This window comes from Sciurus vulgaris (genome assembly GCF_902686455.1).
Source record: "Sciurus vulgaris genome assembly, chromosome: 2".
Classification (NCBI taxonomy): Eukaryota; Metazoa; Chordata; class Mammalia; order Rodentia; family Sciuridae; genus Sciurus; species Sciurus vulgaris.
This window is the reverse complement of record NC_136462.1, coordinates 15,219,515-15,235,099: the sequence shown is the minus strand read 5'-3', so window position 1 is coordinate 15,235,099 and position 15,585 is coordinate 15,219,515. Positions and strand designations below refer to the sequence as shown.

General features: G+C 44.5%; 1 protein-coding gene across 1 annotated transcript; it reads left to right on the top strand.

Moving 5' to 3' along the window:
- Nucleotides 1–2,736: 2,736 nt before the first annotated feature.
- On the top strand, nucleotides 2,737–13,624 carry CALM1 (calmodulin 1). The gene is made up of 6 exons (XM_079126717.1): nucleotides 2,737–2,974; nucleotides 5,725–5,755; nucleotides 6,838–6,981; nucleotides 9,240–9,346; nucleotides 9,755–9,890; nucleotides 10,081–13,624. Exons 1-6 carry the CDS (start codon nucleotides 2,972–2,974, stop codon nucleotides 10,107–10,109), a joined length of 450 nt encoding a protein of 149 aa, XP_078982843.1. The 5' UTR covers nucleotides 2,737–2,971; the 3' UTR covers nucleotides 10,110–13,624.
- The last annotated feature ends 1,961 nt before the right edge of the window (nucleotides 13,625–15,585 follow it).

Sequence of the window (15,585 nt, the reverse complement as noted above, 5' to 3'; positions counted from 1 at the left end):
ACAATCGACACTCAGTAAATATTATTTTAAACCATTTCCATTTCTCCGTTTGCCCCCTTCATCTTTAATACATACATTTTTTGTGTACATATGACATGTATTTATGGCATATGTAGGACACATGTATGTGACACATATGTAGGACATATATGTATGCAGACACAGGGTTTCATAGCCAGAAGGAATTTATAGATCAAGCTCACACCTCTTATTTTACCTAAGGTTATGTACAATTATTACACTTGTGTTCTTTCAGTTCAGGTAGTGTGATCCAGCTTGTGAGAGAAATGAGATTCAATCCTGAGATTCTTGGCTTGGGGCCACATTCTCTGTTTTCTTCCATTCAACGTTATTTGATTTAAATGATTTCATATAGAACCATTTCCTCTAAACATCACAGAATGTTCCAGACTTTTCGGTTCTTAGTAAATTATGATGTTACCATAATGTGGCTTGTTTTCCTGATTGCTGGTCTCTTCACACATTAGGAAGCTTATTCATTTAAAGGAGTCTATTTGATCATGAAAAGCCAGCAAGCTTTAAGTCAGTCAGAAGAATCTGCTTTATGAACTAGACAAATCCTTAGAATTATGCCTTTAAAAACTTTCAGAAACTGATTTCACTCATATACAATCTAATATTAGAGCCCCTGAGCAAGGGCTCAAGCTCTCTTTACACCCCATCACTGACTCACGGTAAGATCTTGGGCAAGTCACTTGACCTTCTTATGTTTCAGTGTGTCAAGCAAGCCATAAAACTCTGTAAAGCATGACCTCATTACAGACCCACTGGACTTGAAAGCTAGGATGTGCTTTGATACATTAAAGAATTACCAAAAGAGAACTCATTTGTATAATATGAAGAATTAGAAACAGAAGTTTTACTATTATAATTAAAATAATTTTGAGATGCAGGTTTTAGCATGTAAAGTCATGAAAAAGTTTCAACGTATTTTATTTGGGTGAAATAAAGTTAAATGATAAAAGAAAAATTATTGAGAGAGTGACAGGTTTTCAAAACCACAGATTGTAGCAATTTAACCAAAACTACTTGGAATGGAAGACCACTAGAAACTAGTGGATCCCCAATATTAAACACAAATAATTCATTTAGAGACAAAGCAGCTTTAATAATGACTTTGGCTATTTGGACTTGTAACCTACAGGATTATTGAATCTTTTTAAAAATAGCCTTTGTTTTAGTCCCTTTTCCCCTCTGTAAGTATTGGGATATTATTTTGGGGGGCTGATTTGTGAAGAATGTCTGGTCTGCAGAGGGAAGGCAGCACCCTTCCCTGGCTTTCTGCTGCAGCCTCTCTTTAAATCAAACAGGAGGCTCACCCTTTCTGTGGCATTCCAGAAAGAACATCAGTAAGCACAGTTCCGCAGATGCTGACATCTTGTCTGAGGTTATCCCAAGAAGTCTGTGGCGTTTGCCATGTGCCTAAACAGTTTCTACTCTTTTTTAAAACATCTTTCTGCAGACTTCGTCAAAGCCAGAAAAAAACATAAGCGAGCAAAGCCCTTTCAAGTGGAGCATGTTAATCATACACTCTTGCTATATTCTCTGAAAGAATAAGCAAATGATAACCTGCAACTTGCCCTGGCCCTGTAAACAAAAGATCAAATTCTGTGTTCTGCCTTGGCAAGAAAAGAAACTGCAGCATTTTGTCCAGATTTTTACAACTCCTGGGCTTCAAATTAAGAAATGAAATTGTTCTTTCTCTAGTTTACAGAAGAAAGGGTAACTTAAAGATTAAAATATTATTTTTAAAGGAATATAATCAGGAGTGCAGGTTAAAGTACAGTCTAGTTCCATACAAGAGGCAAATGGTTATGTGTTCCAGCTGTAACCTAGGGGATTCTAAGTATCTTTTTTTTTTTGTCTTTGTTTTTGTGGATTTATGAATAAAGATTCTGGTCCATCTTAGGACCATGAAAAATTTAAAACATGGGTTTTAAAATAAACAGAAGCTAAACAATTTTTTTTTAGCAAGACTGGAAACAAATACTGAATAGTATTTGCCATAGCAAAAAGGGAACAAAACAGTAGGGGAGAAATATTTAGGCCTACTGAAAAATTACTGGAAACATAACATTAAGACTGGCTTAGTATGCACAGATTTAGCAACTATGCCTCAGATGGTTCTTCATGATGTGAAAAGCAAACAACCGACCATTTCTTCCACGAGGCCGACTACCTGGTGCCCCGCAGAGCCCTCTTCTCAGCAGCTAAAGGTGTGTAGTCAATTCCTCTGCCGCCACCTTCCCGCGGCTGCCCCCAGCCCCAGGATCTCCCACAGCTTGGCTCCAGGAACTGGAAGCACTGACTGGGGACCCAAGAGGTGGATGCCAGCGTGACCCTGCAGCCCTAGTGAAGCATTTGGAGAGGTGCAGTGGGGAGAGGTCCCCTAGGCGGGGAAGAGGCGGGTGGGGAGTGGTCGCCTGGAAGCCGGGGGGATGCCCCCAGGTCTGGGTAAGCAGGTGTTGCGCTTCGCCCCAGCGGGGGCTGCGCGCTCAAGAACACGCCCGGCCGCACCTGCCCGCGCGCCCCTCCCCTCCCCGACCCCTGCAGTCCCAGTCCCCGGCGGGAGCGCAGGGGGCGGCGGAAGGCCGGACGGGCGATGGGGCGGGGCCAAGCGGAAAGGCCCGGCCGTCGCAGCGCCGCCCTGCGCGAGGCGGCCCGGCCGCGGCGGAGGGATACGGCGCGCCATATATATAGAGCAGCGCGCAGGTTCGCGCTCCGGCAGTGGTGCTGGGAGTCTCGTGAGCGCGGCGCCGTTACTCGCACTCGGGCGGCGGCGGCGCAGGCGGCGGCGGAGGCAGTACTACTCACCGAACACACCGCGCCTTAGCAGCAGCAGCGGCAGCGGCGGCAGCAGCGGCAGCAGCGGAGGCAGCCCCGCCGTCACAGCTACTGCGCTGGTGCAGCCACTCTCGCTCCCTCTGCTCTTCCTCTCTTCACTCGCACCATGGTAGGTCCGTAGCGGCAAACGCCGGCGTAGCAACTGCCTAGGATTAGCAGATTTTTAGTTCGGTCTTTTTATTTTTCCTTTTTTTCCGGTTGTGGGTTTTTCTCTTTGCCTGGTGTTACGCAGCAGCTGCGGATAAAAAGGATGCATTTCGGGTTTGCATCTCGGTTTTTCTACCAGGGATCCTTTAATTTCGGACCCCTCGGAACTTGGCCGTGGGCTGTCCGCCGGCTGGGGCTGCGGCCACAGCTGCACCCCGGCCTTCCGCATCCATTCCCTCCCCCAGCCCCGCACCCACTGCATCCAGCGCGCCGCACCCGGGCTGCCTGCAGCGCTTCGCCTCGGCCCGGGCCCCGGGGGGCGGGGGAGCCGGGCGGGGCCGGGCACAGACGCCCCCTTCCGCTTCGCCCGAGGCATGAAGGTGGAGGGTACCCCCGCGGCGGAGAATGAATGGACCCGAGCGAGCCGGTGGCGCATCTTGCTTCGGTTGCGGGGTCCAGGGTGCAGTCAGCGGCCGATTCCCCCGTCGACCCTGTTGGGCGCCCTCCCTCGGCCACTGTCCCCTCCTTCCTCCAGGGGGGCGCGGCGCGGGCGTGGGCCGGGAAGGAAGGAGCCGGGGAAGGGTGGGGTGGGGGCAGGAAGGCGAGGGGTGGGGGGCGGAGAGGGCGGAAGCATCGGGCCGGCCGCCCTGCGCCCGGGCGGGGCCCTGCGGTGTGGCTGGGGCTCGTGTCTCCTTGTTCCGCACCCCTGCGGTCCCCCGCCCGGTGCAGTGGCAGAGGCGTGCGAGCGCCTGCTTTCACCAGGAGGCCCCCTCCCGCGGGAGGCGCTCGGTCGCGCTAATTGGGGCGGGGGGGCGGGGGAGGAGGGAGCTGGCGTGCGGCTCGTTTCCATTAGAGACGCAAAGTTTCTGCTCCGCGAGGAGGCGGCGGCGGCGCGGAGGGCTCGCCGCCTGGGAGAGCAGAAGCGGGTGGGAGGTGCGGGGCTGCTGTGGCTGTTGTGGCCGGGGAGTGGGGGTCGCCCCGGCCGAGGAGGGGCGGCACCGCGCCTTGGGGTCCCCTCGCCCCCTTCTGCTCTAGCGCGCGCTCCCTGTCCGACTGCTGGCCCTACGCCTCCCTTGCCCCGCGCCACTTCCCAGTCCGCGGGGAGATGCCCTCCACGTTTCCGCCCTCTCCGCAGCCTCTAGATTGCCAGGTGCAACTGTGCGCCTCGCTGGGTGCCTTTTCCACAGCCCCCTTCCTCCCTCAGCGGGTAGGGCTGACCTCACCGGCAGCGTTTTCTGGTTTGGTGGCGTGGTGGTTCCCGGCAGGGTTCTGGAACGCCTTTGCCCCAAGGCCAACACGATTTGGGGGAGGTGAATTTCTTTGTCAAGAAGATGGGTACTCTAGATAATTCTTAAAACAGAGTTTCGCGGAGAAGTGGGAATGCACTCCCCAGTAAGGTGACAATTTCTCTAAGCTTCCTGTTAAGTTAAACGTTGCCCGGAGTTACATAAAGCCTCGAGCCTCCATTTGATTTAAAGAAAACTAGTTTTCCGTGACTGGGTAACAGGGAAGGAAGATCTACTTATAATTTGTAAAAATAAGACTCCTTGCCCCAAGGCCATCAATGTATTGGAAAATCATTCCTCCTGTGAAAGTTTCCATTTTAGAGAATAAACTTTAACGCCATCTGCTTTCTATTATGACCTGTTTTGTAACTGGCTTCGTTAGGCATCCTTCATGAAAATAAAAATGTATATTAGCTTTCCTTGTTCTCGAATTCCCCTTACTGTGAGCCCAGATTGGATGTTGCAGAGACCACGTAATGCAAATGAGAATTAACTTCGTGGTCATTATCCCATTGAATAAAGTGTTTATTGAGTAACGTGTCATTCTTAAGGTAAATACTAGGGAATTTAATAGTTTACTGCTTTTCTCCAAAAAAGAGTACTGTAGTCCCATGATTATTGTGTAGTTTACTGTGTACTTCATTTCTGCAGTCTTGTAACACGACTGTTGAAAGATGGTTCCATTCTTTCTCCTGGCTTCTGAATCATTTGACCGAAGGCATTAGCCATTGTAAATGGTAGGCTTTTAACAAATAACTGCCTAATTTAAATGATTGGAAAGCATTTATTATAAAAGGGAATGAAGCTAGTGGGGTAAGCCATTGATGTATATTTATTTTTTCTACTTAATTGTTTCTCATAAAAGTGTATAAAAGCCTGTTAATCCAACCCAATGCTATTATGTAACCCTAGTTCAGAGATTTTTGAGGGCCCAAAGCAATGCGCAAGGTGCGCTAAAAGTCGGCCCCTGGACAGGATCCTGATCCCCGGGCTGCTGTGGCAGCAGCATTGGGCTGTGTCCCTTGGATAGGAGCAGAAAAGGCAGTGTCGGTGTCGCAGTAGGTGGCGCTCTTCTCACTCGGCCTGCTGCAGCAGCAGCTACTGGTGCCGTGGAGCCTTTTGCCACTAGAGGTGCCATTTTTCACGTTATGAACTGACCCTACCTAGTCAGATCTCAGCACAGGCTGCAATCTGCAGGCCAGAAAAGAAGACCTGGAAGGAGCAGATGTTGTCATTTCCTTGTCATTCTTTGTTAAACTAGCATAAGTGGTTTCCTTTATTCTAATCGCCTTCATTAAATGATAGTGCTAATGATTTCAAATGATTTTTAAGATTGACTTTTGAAAGATGATAAAAGAGGAATTGGAAAAACTATTTTGATATCAGTCAAACTCATTGAATTGTAACCTTTTCTTTATCCATGTAGGCTGATCAGCTGACTGAAGAACAGATTGCTGGTAAGTTGATGACGCCGGGACCCCTCGAAGGCTAGGACTAGGTTATGACTCAGTTTTGGTGACTCTTCTTGTCCCTTCCTCCCTACAGTCTGAGCAGTTTTTGAAGAATTTATTTAAGTGAAAACAGTAAGGAGAAACATTTAGGTTGGATGTTATTCCTGGCCAGTCTTTCAGTGATAAAACAGAAGGAAGTGGAACTAAGGATGCCCACTTGTTACTCTCTGGGGCGTCTATGCTTCGCCATGTACATGGCTTTATAAATCATGCAGATGCACCAAGCTTGCTGTTCAGAAGTTGAATTTGCAGTTCTATGCCAAAGGTCTTATAGCTTTTGGTTGGTGTCCTAAAATGCAATGGGGAGAAATGAGTGTTAGCATTAATGTATTCATTGGGAGATGAGTTACATTAGTTTAGATTTTAGCCTTTTTTTATTCTGTTTTTATTGGTACGTTATAATTATACATAACAGTGGGATTCATTGTTGCATATTCATGAGTGGATGTATCAGTTTGGTCTGTTTCATTGCCTGCTAACTTCCCTTTCCCCTCTTCCTGGCCCCGGTCCTCCACTGGTCTTTTCCTCCTTTTTCAATTTTAGCTCTTTAATGTTTCCTGGAGCACTTGTTTTGAGATGCTTTGAAACACTGAACGTACTGTAGAGAAAACAGTTGGTTGCCTGGGAATGGACATTTCGAATAACATTCATGTTGCTGTGAAGCGAGAGGTTTTTATGACTGTAGAAGTTTAACACTAAGGAATTTTAAGGGAACATGTGGACCAATCTTCTCATGCCAGATTGGACTTAGGACTAATTTTAGGCTTGTTCAAGCTTAACTTTCTTTAAAAATATGAGGTTATTGTGGCTTTATGGAATTGGTTACCAGGAGCAGTGTTTGCTTTATAGGCTTCTGTGAAGGCCAGACCAACATGACTGTTGTGGTCTTTATTTTAGTAGATAAAGACCAGGTGGTTTCTGATAACTTGCACAACTTGAATGACTTGCTTTGGCAAACCCCAGGGAAGTGTGTGTTGTGACTGGGTTGGGTGAAGCATTCATTCTAAAGGGTAAACTTTTCTTTTCAGAATTCAAGGAAGCTTTCTCCCTATTTGATAAAGATGGCGATGGCACCATCACAACAAAGGAACTTGGAACTGTCATGCGGTCACTGGGTCAAAACCCAACAGAAGCCGAATTGCAGGATATGATCAACGAAGTAGATGCTGACGGTAAGGCTTTAGAACTGTGGTTGAGTGCCATTCTAGTGTAATTCAAGTTTAGACATGTTACGAGATTGTCTTTCAGGTCCCCAGAGCAAAGCAAATGTGCAGAGTTTGTTTCTGTGGTTGACTTACGGCCCCTGACATTAAAATAGAAGATTATGGGCCTGCCATTGACCCTGCTCACTGTCTAGAACGTTTCCTGGATCCGATCACTGTATTTTTTTTCTTTTGCTTGCTGTGACCTACAGCTCAAATCTTACCAACTGTCTCATGAATCTGCAGTGAGCTCTGGCGGGGGCGGGGGGTAAAAATAAATAACCATAGAATGTGCTTTAAAAAGAGATTATTACAAACAAAAAAATTAAAGAAAAAAAGAGCTTCTTATCCCTAAGAGGAAGAGAATCCCTCAACTGCAGCGGGTGAAGATCACTCTTGAAAATTAACATACAACTTAACACAGTGTGAGCAGTAGGTGTTTGCTAAACAATATCACATGAGGCTTGTAGGAAGGGTGTCCAACTCTGTAGGGAATGGATGTGCAGGACCTAAGAGAAGTGGGAGTCACTTGTACAAAGTGCGAGGCTAGAACCAGTAGTGGATCGTCATTCCTCCACACTCTCCTCCAGTGGACAGCAGAGTTCCGGTGCTAGCTTCCGTCAGTAAACAGGTGTAGCCCCACGCTTAGCAACCAGTGAACTTTCGTAAGTCATATACACATGCTAATGTACTACATAAGGTTATAGAATATGATACATTTTTGAAAGATGAGCTAAGAATAAACAGTTTGGATCTAGACTTTCTAGGTAATTGACCTGATAGTAGTCATTTAGAAAAATATGTTACCATAAGGTGATATGGTAGAATAACACTTGTCAAAAACATTTAGAAGTAGGGCTTTTGGTTAAGCTTTTTGACAAGACTTTCTGTGCTCATTTAGAGTTACTTTTAAAGATTATTTTTATTCTTAATACTGTTTTAGAAAAAGAAACTGTCCATTCTTAGGTCTAGTTCGACAGCTAAGGTGATCAGACATCTAGGAACTTGGGCAGCTCCCTCCGGTTTTGTGTAAACTCTGGGAAACTACTGGGGGATGGGCGAGGTGTATTTGTCCCTCAGGCTATATGGGAGAAGTTGCATCAAGCTCAGAATCGTGGATTTGCTCTGAGTAAATATGGCGGTAACTAAGGACATCTCTGCATGGTTGTGAGATAGCACTTCAAATAATTTTATTTTGTCTTGCATGAATATCAGCAATGTTTTAAACTTTCAGAGACCTAAAAGACTTGAAGAACTCTCTAAATTTAGAAAAAATCAGTTAATTTTTTTTGGTGATGCTGGTATCAAACCCAGGGCCTTGTGCAAGTTGAACTATATATCCTCAGTGCCAGGATTACTCTGTTTTAGAGGTATTGGTGCAAACAAGTAACCTTAAGATTTTTTTTTTTCCTAATTTTATTTTCATTTAATTCAAGTAACAGTGGAGGCTTGTTTTGGGGGTATTCTTCTGTTTTAGAGGAATTCTTTGGAATACTGCCCATAAAGTGAGTTTTTGTGACAGTCCCCTTTACAGTCTGAATTGAAAATAACTTCTTCTGATCATTTCCCTTAGTGGGAAACATAGACTCAGTTTAGGGTTGACGGTGTAGCTCAGTGGTGGAGTGCATGCTAGCAGCTGAGGGGCCCTGGATTTAGTCCCTTGCACCACCAACCCCCCCCCCCCAAAAAAAAAAAAAAAAAAGACTTGGGAGAAAAATGATTAGGTGACTTTTAGTGTGGCTGAAAAATGCACCCGGAGAAGACTGCAGCCATGCGTAATCGTTTTTCCTGCTCTTATTTTTTTCTTCCCTAAAACAGTTTGCACATTACTGGCATCAGTGGCCAAGGTAGAGTCAAACCTGAGTGATTTTCTTAGCTCAGGGCGGGCAATCAAGAATGCTTGCTTTGAAAGTGGGAAGATTTGTCCTGCGATGTTGTATGCTGCCTTCCCTTTGAACTGCCCTGTTCACTGTGGTGGTCACAGATGCAGGCTGTGGTTTCCTTCATATCTTTCAGTACTGCCTTGGGCATTCATGGTTAATTTGAATCGTGAAATTAGCCTGTGAAGTATTTGAGCATTTTAGGGCTACAAAAGGTTGATCCTAATAAAGTAGTCACTTTGATATAGCAAGTGCTTGCCATCCTGTGCAGCAGCACCACAGTTATTACTGCAAAGCAGTGTTGAGCAGTGCTTATCTTACATGGGCCTTTTTTTTTTTTATTTTGAGGTAATGGCACCATTGACTTCCCAGAATTTCTAACTATGATGGCTAGAAAAATGAAAGACACAGACAGTGAAGAGGAAATCCGCGAGGCATTCCGAGTCTTTGACAAGGTAATTCTGCACCTGTGTTTCACACGGTACTTACATAGGACTTTTTTTGGCCATTGCTTCTGATGGCTACAGTGGTCAGTCAATGAGACACAGCCTCACTGCCTGAGCCTCTGATCTCACTTCCAGGACTCCTGGCTCTTTAGTAATCTCACTAGCTGAGGGGAGGAAGGCATAATAGAGAGGGTCTTTAAACCACCTCTAATTATTACTTTCAGTATTTAATGGAAGAAACAAAATTCCCCATGTTTTCAGTGTTAGTTGGCTGAATGTGTTTAGTAGGAGATGTGGAGAGGGGAGTAGTGTTATGTCAGCAAAGTTGGCAGTAACTTGTGAGGGGCATGTAATTAGGTTACAGACCTACTTGCTAACACCAAACCACTATCCATAACAATTGCTGAACATTCCCAGGATGGAAATGGTTACATCAGTGCAGCAGAACTACGTCACGTCATGACAAACTTAGGAGAAAAACTAACAGATGAAGAAGTAGATGAAATGATCAGAGAAGCAGATATTGATGGAGACGGACAAGTCAACTATGAAGGTAAAACCCTCAAAACTGCATTAGCTTAGTTTTCAGTAGTCTTAACTTTCAGATCTTCAAACAAATCAGCTGTTTCTCTAGCCATCTACTGATTTTTTTTTTTTTTTTTTTTTTGTATGCAGAGTAGAGATGTGTTCATTAAAGCTGCTTTGGAAAGATAACCAAAAGTTATGATTATTTGTCTTTTCAGAATTCGTACAGATGATGACTGCAAAATGAAGACCTACTTTCAACTACTTTTCCCCCCCACTAGAAGAATCAAATTGAATCTTTTACTTACCTCTTGCAAAAAAAAAAAAAAAAAAGAAAAAGAAAAGAAAAAAGTTCATTTATTCATTCTGTTTCTATATAGCAAAACTGAATGTCAAAAGTACCTTCTGTCCACACACACAAAATCTGCATGTATTGGTTGGTGGTCCTGTCCCCTAAAGATCAAGCTCCACACCAGTTTTACAATATAAATACTGTACTACCTTAATGATAAGGAAGCACTTAGTGGACTCCTTAAAGTTCCATTTGCTAATGATTAATACACTGTTTGGGCTGGCCAGTTTTTTCATGCATGCAGCTTGAGATTGAGCACAGTCAGGCATTTGTATTAAAATCAAAAAATGAAAAAAACAAATTCAAGACCTATCAGATGGGTTCTTGTTCAATTTGTTAGCATAAATTGTCATAACTGGTTTACTGAAAACACATTTAAAATTGGTTTACCTCAGGATGATGTGCAGAAAATGGGTGAAGGATAAACTGCTGAGACTAGCCCAGTAGTAGGACGGTCCGCTTGTACTTAATGTGCTCTGACCCAGTAGTGCCGGTGACACCCTGGTGGTATACCTGCATACGTTGGTTTAGCATTGTCTGCATTGTGTTAGAGTGAAATGGGTGTCAGGTTGTCACCTACACAAATTTTTAATAAGAAATCTTTTATCAAGGGAGCATCTTTGGACTCTCTGTTTTTAAAACCTTCTGAACATGACTTGGAGCCGGCAGAGTAGGCTGTGGCTGTGGACTTCAGCACAACCATCAACATTGCTGTTCAAGAAATTACAATTTACGTCCATTCCAAGTTGTAAATGCTAGTCTTTTTTTTTTTTTTTTTTTTTCCAATAAAAAGACCATTAACTTAAAGTGGTGTTAAATGCTTTGTAAAGCTGAGATCTAAAGGGGGACGAGGCAGGTGAAGGGGAAGCCAATGTACATTAAATGCCCACAGCTCAATATTGGGTTTTCCCTCCCTCCCAAGATTCCAGCACCAACGTCCGAGCTTAAGATCTTGCCTAAACACAGGCAGATGCCACCAACGACTTTATTATACTTAAGGACATGTAAGTCTAGTTGCATTTTCTCCGGGGGGGAGGGGGGAGGCAAACCTTAGTGACCTAATGACCTGTTCAGGTAGTGGAACTCTAAATGAAGGAGAAAACCACTTTCTCAAGCATGTATTTAGGGGTTCTTCTCAATTGTGCTGCTGATTACCTGTTTTATGTAACTACTTGAGACCATCTGTGCAAGAGACATGATTTAGTGTGTCTGTAATTCAATCCTCGCTGTGTGTGGTAGAAGCAGTAGTCCTTTTCTAAGCCAGTCTCTTCATGCCTAAAAGACACTACCAGTCACCTTTGCTTCAATTTTTAATTTATGATTATACTTAACATCCCCCTTTTACTTTTTTTCTGTAAGTTGACTTGGCTGTGCCCTCCCCACCCTGCCCCACCCCCTTTCCAGGTAGAACTAATGCTAAGCCTCTGGCTTGAAAGTAAAACTCCAGCCCAGAGTGAATTTCATGTCTAATTATAAACCTGTAACCAAAACTCAAAGACATGCTGATACTGGTTTTGCTGTGGAATTGGTCCATTTAAAAAGCCCCCTTAAAAGCATATTGCCTGTACGCAGTGCTTGAAATGCAGGCTGGCTTTGTATTTTTCAGGATGTTATCTGGTTGTGTCTTAGCAAGGAGATGGGTTCTGAGTGTTGGCGTGGGTGGTTTTAATTTGCCAGGGGTGGGGGCAGGCTGCTAGCGAGGCAGTGTGAGGAGTCTTGGCAGCCAGATGGGTGCATTCAGGGCTGATTTAGAGCCCCTTGGCTTCTCCTTCCTCTCCTACTCCCTGTCTTTCTGGCATTTTGTAGCTTGTTAGATTTTCTGCCAGAGGGGTGGGTCAGAGCAGTGGAGAGGACACGCTGCCCGTGCGCCTCTGCTGTGAGTCCTTGGACTGGGTGGTTGGTGGTGAACTAAGTACTGGCTTTCTTAATTCCCTGAGCCTGCAAAGAACACCCAAGTACCCAGGGTTTCTTCTGGTAAGAATACTGAGGGCTCCTGATTAGAATAAGTGGATAACATGGATGTTTCTGGTAGGGAGGTCAAATTGCCCAGTTGTTGACCCAGTCTTAGGCCTGTGGTCATGACCTTGGTAGTTTCAAAGTGGGGTGGGGATGGCAAACTTCTCTACCCTTATTACAGAGTCTTTTAGAACCTGGGTGGACTCCCATTTTCATGGTCCTGCAGCCTATCCTAAAAGACTACCTTTGGAACAGGATTCTGGGGTAGCCAGGGTCCTCTATGGGAATCAGAAACTTGGCTGTCCTTCCCAGGGAATGATGTTCGGGCTTGGAGCAGAGGTGAGGCAGAGTCCACTATAGCCTTTACCCCTGGCATCTGGGGGCAGGATCAGCCCAGGGGTTGGGCATCAGCAGTCTGCAAGAGTTTGAGGAAAGAGCCTGGTGTCATGGCAGTACCCTTGAACTTGGGTAGCACCTTCCTGAAAACTCACCCCTACTTCTAACTATTCTATAAATATATACATATATTTATATAGATAAAGTGACTAGTTTAACTGGCATCTTGCTTTAGCCTGAGACTTGCCATAGAAACTGCTGAGTACTTGGCAAAGCCTTTCATACATAGTTTTGTTCTCCATCTGTTTGGGGTCGGTGTTGAGCAAGGCAAATGGGTCTCAATACTTCAGATGGGCTTGGATGCACTGTTGCCAGGGAAGGCTTTTTCTGATTTTTTGACAAATTTTTGCACACACTAATTGGTGTCTTTGGGCAATTGAAACAGTGAAGATGAGCTATTGTACATATTTTTATATTCTCTTTATAAATGCATGTTGGACTGTACTTGTACCAATATTGGAATGAACAGCTGTCCAGTAGGCCTAGCGCTGCTGTCACTCAGAGTAATAGCATATATATTCGCCCCTCCGCATCCTGGGAACCTCTTCCTGAACAAAGAATGTAAATTTGGTCAAGTCTACTCTTCATTCAATTATTTTAACCATTTGAATTATTTATTGTATATTCTAAATATATTTATCCTTTTGACAGTGACTAGATTTCCACTAATGTGTCTTAATCTGTCCCTTCAGCTGGCAGTTAATGATTTTCTTTTTTAATCCCTTGAGGTTGTCCTGTAGGAGACAGAAACTCTTTGCTGTCTGTCCCTTGGAGTAGAAGGTAGTGGCATGGGTAGAGTGTGTTCTTTCTCCAAATCTATTATACTGTTCATTAAACACTTCTGTAGCAAAGATGGTGGTGGTTCTTTTGTTACCGAAGTTGCCCTTCACCATGGCTATTTGAAAAGGAGATGTACTTGAACGTTTCTGTAAATCTCAAACTGTTTGAAGATTCAACCACCTCTCTGATGGGGGACCAACTATGGAAATTGTAAATAAGTTTTATTTATAAACCTGGCACTGTATTCAATAAACATTTCTGCAGCCTTTCATCTCTAACTGCGAACTGTGTAGGTTTTTAGCTTGTATAGCTTTCAATGCCTTTTGCTCTATGAACGAGAGAAACCTGCCTTCAGATGGAATTCCACCTGGGCTCCAGTGTAGTGAGGGTGAGGGACCAGAAATGCCATGGATACATCTTGTGCCAACCTTACTCTAGCATGAAATACTTTGGGTGTTGATGGCTAGCATTTTAACCCAATCTCTTGACTGGTCAGTACATCCATAAAAAAATACATATATATGCCATAGATTAATTTCCCTTTGACCTTATTAATCCAAATTTCTGGGAGTTGTATTAGTTTTTTTTGTTTTGTTTTTTGTTTTTGGTATCGGGGATTGAACCCTGGGGTTGCTTAACCAGTGAACTGCATCCCCAGCCCTTTTTATTTGTTGAGATAAGTTCTTGCTAAGTTGCTGAGGCTGGCTTTGAACTTGTGATCCTCCTGCTTCCGTCTCCCAAGTTGCTGGGATTACAGGTGTGTGCCACTGTGCCTAGCAGGAAATTTTTAACATGGGGATTTTAAATGACAGAAGTATCTACTATGCTGGCCCACGACAGCTGAGGAAGGTGGGACCGGCATGCAGCTATCATGGGTGCAGAAACCTTCCTCTGAGCTCCATCTGTGACCCTCAATCCTAGACCTCCTCTGTTTCCAGAAGAGTCTTCTCTGGTTCCTCTCCCACTCAAAGAATTAGGGAAAAGACCACAGGATAAGCCCCTGTGTTAGCCAGAAGCCTTGAGGCATGTCTCCAGAAAGTATTTAAACAGCGCCTCCTGTATGCAGGAGCTGAGCCTGCAGGGTGGATTCCACCCTGGGAACGGAACCCTCTCCTCTGAGATGTGAGCCTGGCTCCAAGTTTGGTTCTGTACCTCTGTAGCCTTGGGCAGTTTCCTTACCATCTCTGGGTCTCTGTTTCCTGATGGTTAAAATAAGACTATTGGACTGGGACCTTCTGCCTGTGACCTTCTAGGATTCTGACCAACCTGGTTTGGCGTCTCTTGGTGTTTGAATTGATGAAAATTGCAACCTAGAAAGTGAGAGGGAAATAACAGGAGTGCTGTGTCCTTTCAGATGACAAGTGGGACATTCAAATTCTGAGCAGCGCCATGTCGGGGGTGGAGCGGAGGTTACAATTTGCTCTCTGGGCAATGATGTAATATGGAACCGGGGTCAGGAAAACTGAGAATTAAGTGACCCATTCTCCCAGAATGGAAATAAGAAGCTACCACTGGGCCAGTGAGAGATTTAGTCCAACTGACAGTGTCATCCGATTTGTCAGCAGCTCTGGTTTAGAAAAAAAATACACATTTCCGATTTGAGCTGAACTTTCCTGGGCACTTGGGGGCTGGAACACCCAGTGACTCAAGATGCCTTAGAAGGAAATAAAACAAAGCTTTTTATAGCCTGGTTCTCCCACTGCCCTCGCCCTCTGCCAGGGAGCAGGAGGAGCCAGCTCACCCACCCGGCAGACCTGGCCAGCTTCCCACCTCAACCTCGGTCCCTGAACTTGGGTTAAATAAAGGGGGCAGTTTCCCTTCTAAGAATTATTTATGTTCTGTCTCATGCGTCAGCGACCTTCAGAGTATGAATCGGCACTGTCAGATAGTATTTCAAATGTCACGTCTTGAGTTTTATTTTCATTTTTATAAAAGCCAAAGGGAAAATCTGGAGTCTCCCCTGGTAAGACAAATTTCTTGAACATATCATCATGACATAATCTTATTCTGGCTGCAGAGAAGCATGTAGAGTTTGCTTTAGATGAATTCTTTTCTTTTTTTAATTAGAGCATTATAATTATACATAGTATTTGGGTAAGTTGTGTGGGGCTTTTTGTTACTGCATCTTAAAATATAGATTTTTTTCCCACACACATAGACTGATATCAAAATAAAGAATGGGATCTTTTTTTTTTTTTTTATGTCTTTTTAAAAGTGTAGCTCAATGGTTGGTAGAGTA

Bases quoted from the DNA above. Each gene is read 5' to 3' on its own strand.
- CALM1 (XM_079126717.1), top strand. The intron at 6,982-9,239 runs GTAAGGCTTTAG...TTTTATTTTGAG, and splicing joins CAACGAAGTAGATGCTGACG to GTAATGGCACCATTGACTTC. The intron at 9,347-9,754 runs GTAATTCTGCAC...GAACATTCCCAG, and splicing joins CATTCCGAGTCTTTGACAAG to GATGGAAATGGTTACATCAG.